The 7500-nt window shown below is 53.1% G+C and overlaps 1 protein-coding gene across 1 annotated transcript in view; it reads right to left on the reverse strand.

Moving 5' to 3' along the window:
- Positions 1-2666: 2666 nt before the first annotated feature.
- LOC124020266 (LIM and calponin homology domains-containing protein 1-like) overlaps positions 2667-7500 on the reverse strand; it is a gene marked incomplete at its 3' end in the record, with an annotated part of 72181 nt that continues 67347 nt past the window's right edge. The window contains exons 15-17 of the mRNA XM_046335613.1: positions 5198-5343; positions 3724-3884; positions 2667-3288 (exon numbers count right to left, since the gene is read on the reverse strand). Coding sequence (XP_046191569.1) covers positions 2667-3288; positions 3724-3884; positions 5198-5343 — 929 coding nt within the window. The remainder of the gene's footprint in view (positions 3289-3723; positions 3885-5197; positions 5344-7500) is intronic.

Consider the following 7500-nt stretch of genomic DNA (forward strand, 5'->3'; position numbering starts at 1 on the left):
TAAGGAACCAAGAGAATCAGAACCAATCAATGAATGAATGAATGAATGAGAGTGGGCGTGGCTCCCCACCTGTGTGTTGCTGAGCATATCTAACGGACGAGGCTGCAGGTGTGTCTGGGTGAGTTCCGTCACGATGGTCGTCGTGACAACACAGTTCCTCCCGCCAATCAGGGCGCTGACGGCCGACACCTGTGTCTTCTGATTGGCAACAGGGTGTTCGGTTGGCTGGGGGGAGTGAATGGTTGAGGAGGGCGGGGAGGATGGGAGAGTCTCTCCATTCACCCTCACCAAGCCATCTACCTGTAGACAGAGTGATGAGAGGTTACCTCACCAAACCATCTACCTGTAGACAGAGTGATGAGAGGTTACCTCACCAAACCATCTACCTGTAGACAGAGTGATGAGAGGTTACCTCACCAAGCCATCTACCTGTAGACAGAGTGATGAGAGGTTACCTCACCAAGCCATCTACCTGTAGACAGAGTGATGAGAGGTTACCTCACCAAGCCATCTACCTGTAGACAGAGTGATGAGAGGTTACCTCACCAAGCCATCTACCTGTAGACAGAGTGATGAGAGAGGTTACCTCACCAAACTATCTACCTGTAGACAGAGTGATGAGAGGTTACCTCACCAAGCCATCTACCTGTAGACAGAGTGATGAGAGGTTACCTCACCAAGCCATCTACCTGTAGACAGAGTGATGAGAGGTTACCTCACCAAGCCATCTACCTGTAGACAGAGTGATGAGAGAGGTTACCTCACCAAGCCATCTACCTGTAGACAGAGTGATGAGAGAGGTTACCTCACCAAGCCATCTACCTGTAGACAGAGTGATGAGAGAGGTTACCTCACCAAACCATCTACCTGTAGACAGAGTGATGAGAGAGTTACCTCACCAAGCCATCTACCTGTAGACAGAGTGATGAGAGAGGTTACCTCACCAAGCCATCTACCTGTAGACAGAGTGATGAGAGAGGTTACCTCACCAAGCCATCTACCTGTAGACAGAGTGATGAGAGAGGTTACCTCACCAAGCCATCTACCTGTAGACAGAGTGATGAGAGAGGTTACCTCACCAAACCATCTACCTGTAGACAGAGTGATGAGAGGTTACCTCACCAAGCCATCTACCTGTAGACAGAGTGATGAGAGAGGTTACCTCACCAAGCCATCTACCTGTAGACAGAGTGATGAGAGAGGTTACCTCACCAAGCCATCTACCTGTAGACAGAGTGATGAGAGAGGTTACCTCACCAAACTATCTACCTGTAGACAGAGTGATGAGAGGTTACCTCACCAAGCCATCTACCTGTAGACAGAGTGATGAGAGAGGTTACCTCACCAAGCCATCTACCTGTAGACAGAGTGATGAGAGAGGTTACCTCACCAAACCATCTACCTGTAGAAAGAGTGATGAGAGGTTACCTCACCAAGCCATCTACCTGTAGACAGAGTGATGAGAGGTTACCTCACCAAGCCATCTACCTGTAGACAGAGTGATGAGAGGTTACCTCACCAAACCATCTACCTGTAGACAGAGTGATGAGAGAGGTTACCTCACCAAGCCATCTACCTGTAGACAGAGTGATGAGAGGTTACCTCACCAAACCATCTACCTGTAGACAGAGTGATGAGAGGTTACCTCACCAAACCATCTACCTGTAGACAGAGTGATGAGAGGTTACCTCACCAAGCCATCTACCTGTAGACAGAGTGATGAGAGGTTACCTCACCAAACCATCTACCTGTAGACAGAGTGATGAGAGAGGTTACCTCACCAAGCCATCTACCTGTAGACAGAGTGATGAGAGGTTACCTCACCAAACCATCTACCTGTAGACAGAGTGATGAGCGAGGTTACCTCACCAAGCCATCTACCTGTAGATAGAGTGACGAGAGGCTACCTTGGTGTGGGGTGTCATTAGATTTGGGGTGGTGTGAGGTATCATTAGATCTGGGGTGGTGTGAGGTATCATTAGATCTGGGGTGGTGTGGGGTATCATTAGATCTGGGGTGGTGTGAGGTATCATTAGATCTGGGGTGGTGTGAGGTATCATTAGATTTGGGGTGGTGTGAGGTATCATTAGATCTGGGGTGGTGTGGGGTATCATTAGATCTGGGGTGATTACGCTTAACCCCTAACCCCTAACCCCTAACCCTACCTCCTCTTACCTTAGCAGGCTTGTGTCCAGGCTGTGTCTGTGGTGGCTGGCAGTAGGGCTTGGCTGCTAGGAGAGGGAGGGGCCGCGAGGGGGGGGAGATGGGAGGGGGGAGTGTGTGCTGACTTTGTGTGGAGTGGTTTTGGGTTTGGAGCTGTGTGTGTTGGGTGTGTGTGTGTTGGGTGTGTGTGTGTTGGGTGTGTGTGACAGAGATATGTTTTTTTGGGGGGGCTCGGGGCTCTTGCTTTGTGTCAGTCTGCAGGGCCTCTAGTCCGTTTCCAGCTCGTTCTCGGTTGTCAGGGTCAGACTCAGGGTTCTGGTCAGTACTAATGGTTCTAGACTCAGAGTTCTGGTCAGTACTAATGGTTCTAGACTCAGAGTTCTGGTTAGTAATTATGGTTCTAGACTCAGGGTTGTGGTCAGTAATTATGCTTCTAGACTCAGGGTTCTGGTTAGTAATAATTGTTCTAGGGTTAGGGTTCTGGTCAGTAGTAATGGTTCTAGACTCAGAGTTTCAGCAGTAATGGTTTTACACTCAGGGTTCTGGTCAGTAGTAATGGTTCTAGACTCAGAGTTCTGGTTATTAATACTGGTTCTAGGGATAGGGTTCTGGTCAGTAGTAATGGTTCTAGACTCAGGGTTCTGGTCAGTAGTGATGGTTTTAGACTCAGGGTTCTTGTCAGTAGTAATGGTTCTAGACTCAGGGTTCTGGTCAGTAGTGATGATTTTACACTCAGGGTTCTGGTCAGTAGTAATGGTTCTAGACTCAGGGTTCTGGTTGGTAGCAGGTGTTCTAGACTCAGGGTTTTGGTTGGTAGTAATGGTTCTAGACTCAGGGTTCTGGTCAGTAGTAATGGTTCTAGACTCAGGGTTCTGGTTGGTAGTAATGGTTCTAGACTCAGGGTTCTGGTTGGTAGTAGGTGTTCTAGACTCAGGGTTCTGGTCAGTAGTAATGGTTCTAGACTCAGGGTTCTGGTCAGTAGTAATGGTTCTAGGTAGCTGCAGACTGTCCAGCGTTGAATCACTGATGGTGAAGCGGAGAGCGTAATGCTGGAGAACCATGGCAGCTTCCTCTTTAGAGCCCGCCCTCCTGTACGCATCACACAGCTCCGCCTCCCTACGCTCTCTGTAGTGAAAGAGGGGGGGTAGAGTTTATTCCATTTTTAATGAACCTGTATTAACCTTTAACCTTTAGTCACATTGAGATACAACTATTTTACAAGACAGACCTGTATTAGAAGCTGGTGAGACAAGGAGTGAGAAAGATTTAGGTCCGTCTCCTCCTCCTTCCCCTCTCCCTCTCTTCTCCTCTCCTCCTTCCCCTCTCTTCTCCTCTCCCTCCCCCTCTCCTACCCGTTCTCCCCTCTCCTCTAATCCCCCTCCCTCCCCTATCCTCCCTCCCTCCTCTCCTCCTCCTCCTCCCTTTCATCTCTTTCCCTCCCTCCTCCTCCTCCCCCATCCTCCTCCTCCTCCTCTTCCCCTCCTCCTCTCTTTCCCTCCTCCTCCTCCTCCTCCTCCTCTCTTTCCCTCCCTCTCCTTCTCCTCCTTCCTCTCTCCGTACTTGTCCTCTACGATCTCTCTGTACGTCTTGATGTTCTTCTTCTTCTGGGTGTGGCCTCCCTCCTCCTCCTTCATCATCCTCTCCATCCGCTTCCTCTCCTCCTCCTTCCTGATCAGAGCCTGAGAAGCACTGCGGCGACGACTCTTCCACCGGGCTAGGTCCTAGAGGGAGGGGAGGAGAGAGGAGAGAGGGATGAGGAGAGAGGGATGTCTGTCTGTCTGTCTAGAGGGAGGGGAGGAGAGAGGAGAGAGGGATGAGGAGAGGGATGTCTGTCTGTCTGTCTAGAGGGAGGGGAGGAGAGAGGAGAGAGGAGGAGAGGGAGGGATGAGGAGAGAGGAGAGAGGGATGAGGAGAGAGGGGAGAGAGAGAGAGGGGAGGAGAGAGGAGAGAGGGATGAGGAGAGGGATGTCTGTCTGTCTGTCTAGAGGGAGGGAGGAGAGAGGAGAGAGGAGGAGAGGAGAGGGATGAGGAGAGAGGAGAGAGGGATGAGGAGAGAGGGGGAGAGAGGAGAGGGAGGAGAGAGGAGAGAGGGATGAGAGGAGAGGGGAGGAGAGGAGAGAGGGATGTCTGTCTGTCTGTCTGTCTAGAGGGAGGGGAGGAGAGGAGAGAGGGATGAGAGGAGAGAGGGATGTCTGTCTGTCTGTCTAGAGGGAGGGGAGGAGAGAGGAGAGGGGAGGAGAGGAGAGGGGAGGAGAGGAGAGAGGGATGAGGAGAGAGGGGGAGAGAGGAGAGGGGAGGAGAGAGGAGAGAGGGATGAGAGGAGAGGGGAGGGAGAGAGGAGAGGGGAGGAGAGGAGAGAGGGATGTCTGTCTGTCTGTCTAGAGGGAGGGGAGGAGAGAGGAGAGAGGGATGAGAGGAGAGAGGGATGTCTGTCTGTCTGTCTAGAGGGAGGGGAGGAGAGAGGAGAGGGGAGGAGAGGAGGGAGGGGAGAGAGAGGAGAGAGGGATGAGAGAGGAGAGAGGGATGAGGAGAGAGGGATGTCTGTCTGTCTGTCTGTCTAGAGGGAGGGGAGGAGAGAGGAGAGAGGGATGAGAGGAGGGAGGGGAGGAGAGAGGAGAGAGGGATGAGGAGAGAGGGATGTCTGTCTGTCTGTCTAGAGGGAGGGGAGGAGAGAGGAGAGAGGGATGAGAGGAGAGAGGGGGAGAGAGGAGAGAGGGATGAGAGAGGGGAGGAGAGAGGAGAGGGAGGAGGAGAGGGGAGGAGAGGAGAGGGGAGGAGAGAGGAGAGAGGGATGAGAGGAGAGGGGAGGAGAGAGGAGAGAGGGATGAGAAGAGAAGGGAGGAGAGAGGAGAGAGGGATGAGAGGAGAGTGGATGAGGAGAGGGGAGAGGGATGAGAGGAGAGCGGGAAGAGGAGTGGAGAGAGGAGAGTGAGTGAGGAGAGAGGGATGAGAGGAGATGAGAGAGGGATGAAAGGAGAGTGGATGAGGAGAGGAGAGAGGGCTGTCTGTCTGTCTGTCCGTCCGTCTGTCTTACGTCTTGCCATTCCTCCTCCTCCTCCTGGTGATTGGTGTACTGTTCCTGCATGCTGTCATATCGTGATTGGCCGAGAGGCTGAAGTAGTCCCGCCCCCTCTTCCTCACTGTGCATGTTAATTATACTTATGCTCCTAGACAGGAAGCAGGGAACCGGAAACAGGAAATCAGAGTGATGTCAGAGAGAAGCTGCCGTTAGCTGTTTGCTGTGATGGTTGAATGCATATGGAGGAAGGGTAGGTAGGGTAGGGTAGGGTAGGGTAGGGCAGGGCAGGGTAGGGTAGGGTAGGGTAGGGTAGGGTAGGGTAGGGTAGGGTAGGGTAGGAAAGGTAGGTAGGCAGGGTAGGGTAGGGTAGGGAAGGTAGGTAGGGTAGGTTAGGGTAGGAAAGGTAGGTAGGCAGGGTAGGGTAGGGTAGGTTATGGGTAGGCAGGGTAGGTTAGGGTAGGAAAGGTAGGTAGGCAGGGTAGGTTAGGGTAGGGTATGTAGGTAGGCAGGGTATGGTAGGGTAGGAAAGGTAGGTAGGCAGGGTAGGGTAGGGGTAGGGTAGGGTAGGAAAGGTAGGTAGGTAGGGTAGGTTAGGTAGGAAAGGTAGGTAGGCAGGGTAGGGTAGGGTAGGGTAGGTAGGCAGGGTAGGGTAGGGTAGTTTAGGAAAGGTAGGTAGGCAGGGTAGGGTAGGGTAGGTTAGGCAGGAAAGGTAGGTAGGTAGTAGGGTAGGGTAGGTAGGTAGGAGGCAGGTAGGGTGGGTTAGGGTAGGAAAGGTAGGTAGGTAGGTAGGATTAGGGTAGGAAAGTTGGGAGGGTAGGTAGGTAGGGTAGGTTAGGTAGGTTAAGGTAGGTAGGTAGGGTAGGTTAGGTAGGTAGGGTAGGAAGGGTAGGTAGGTAGGGTAGGGTAGGCAGGGTAGGTAGGCAGGGTAGGGTAGGGGTAGGGTAGGGTAGGAAGGTAGGTAGGGTAGGGTAGGGTAGGGTAGGGTAGGTAGGCAGGGTAGGGTAGGAAAGGGTAGGGAGGCAGGGTAGGTAGGGTAGGGTTGGGTAGGGGTAGGGTAGGGTAGGTAGGTAGGTAGGTAGGCAGGGTTGGGTAGGGTAGGGTTGGTTAGGTAGGGTAGGTTAGGGTAGGAAAGGTAGGTAGGCAGGGTAGGGTAGGGTTGGGAGGGTAGGGTAGGTTGGGTAGGTGGGTAGGTAGGTAGGCAGGCAGGCAGGCAGGGCAGGGCAGGGCAGGGTAGGGTAGGGGTAGGGTAGGGAAGGGTAGGTAGGGTAGGTTAGGTAGGAAGGTAGGTAGGCAGGGTAGGAGGTAGGGTAGGGAGGGTAGGGTAGGGTAGGGTAGGTAGGTAGGTAGGCAGGGTGGGTAGGGTAGGGTAGGTAGGGTAGGATAGGAAAGGGTGCAGGTAGGCAGGGTAGGGTAGGGTTGGGGAGGGTAGGTTGGGTAGGTGGGTAGGTAGGTAGGTAGGTAGGCAGGCAGGCAGGCAGGTAGGGCAGGGCAGGGTAGGGTAGGGTAGGGTAGGTAGGGAAGGAGTAGGTAGGGCAGGTTAGGGTAGGAAAGGCAGGTAGGCAGGGTAGGGGTGGGGTAGGGTTGGGGAGGGTAGGGTAGGTTGGGTAGGTGGGTAGGTAGGTAGGAAGGCAGGGTAGGGTAGGTTGGTTTGGGTAGGATAGGTGGGTAGGTAGGGCAGGGTAGGGTAGGGTTGGGTAGGGTAGGGGTAGGTAGGGGTAGGTAGGGTAGGTAGGTATGAATGGAGGAAGAGTACGTAGGGTAGCTAGGTAGGTATGAATGGAGGAAGGGTATGTAGTATAGGTAGGGTAGGTAGGGTAGGGTAGGGTAGGTAGGTATGAATGGACTCCTCAGTAGGGGTAGCTAGGTAGGTATGAATGGAGAGTAGGGTAGAGTAGGGTAGGTAGGGTAGGTAGGGTAGGTATGAATGGAGGTAGGGTAGGTACTGTATGTAGGGTAGGGTAGGGGTAGGTAGGGTAGCTAGGTAGGTATGAATGGAGGTAGGGTAGGTATGGGGTAGGTAGGGTAGAGTAGGGTAGGTAGGGTAGGTATGAATGGAGGGTAGAGGGTAGGTACTGTATGTAGGGTAGGTAGGGTAGGGTAGGGTAGGGTAGGGTAGGTAGGTAGGTAGGGTAGGTAGGGTAGGTAGGGTAGGGTAGGAGGGGGTAGAGTAGGGTATAGTAGGGTAGGTAGGGTAGGAGCAGGGTAGGTAGGGTAGAGTAGGGTAGGTAGGGTAGAGTAGGGTAGGAAAAGGGGTAGATAGAGAGAGGAAGGGTAGATAGGGCAGAGTAGGGTAGGCACTGTATGTAGGTAGGTAGGCA

The sequence above is a fragment of the Oncorhynchus gorbuscha genome, unplaced genomic scaffold, assembly GCF_021184085.1.
Source record: "Oncorhynchus gorbuscha isolate QuinsamMale2020 ecotype Even-year unplaced genomic scaffold, OgorEven_v1.0 Un_scaffold_788, whole genome shotgun sequence".
NCBI lineage: Eukaryota > Metazoa > Chordata > Actinopteri > Salmoniformes > Salmonidae > Oncorhynchus > Oncorhynchus gorbuscha.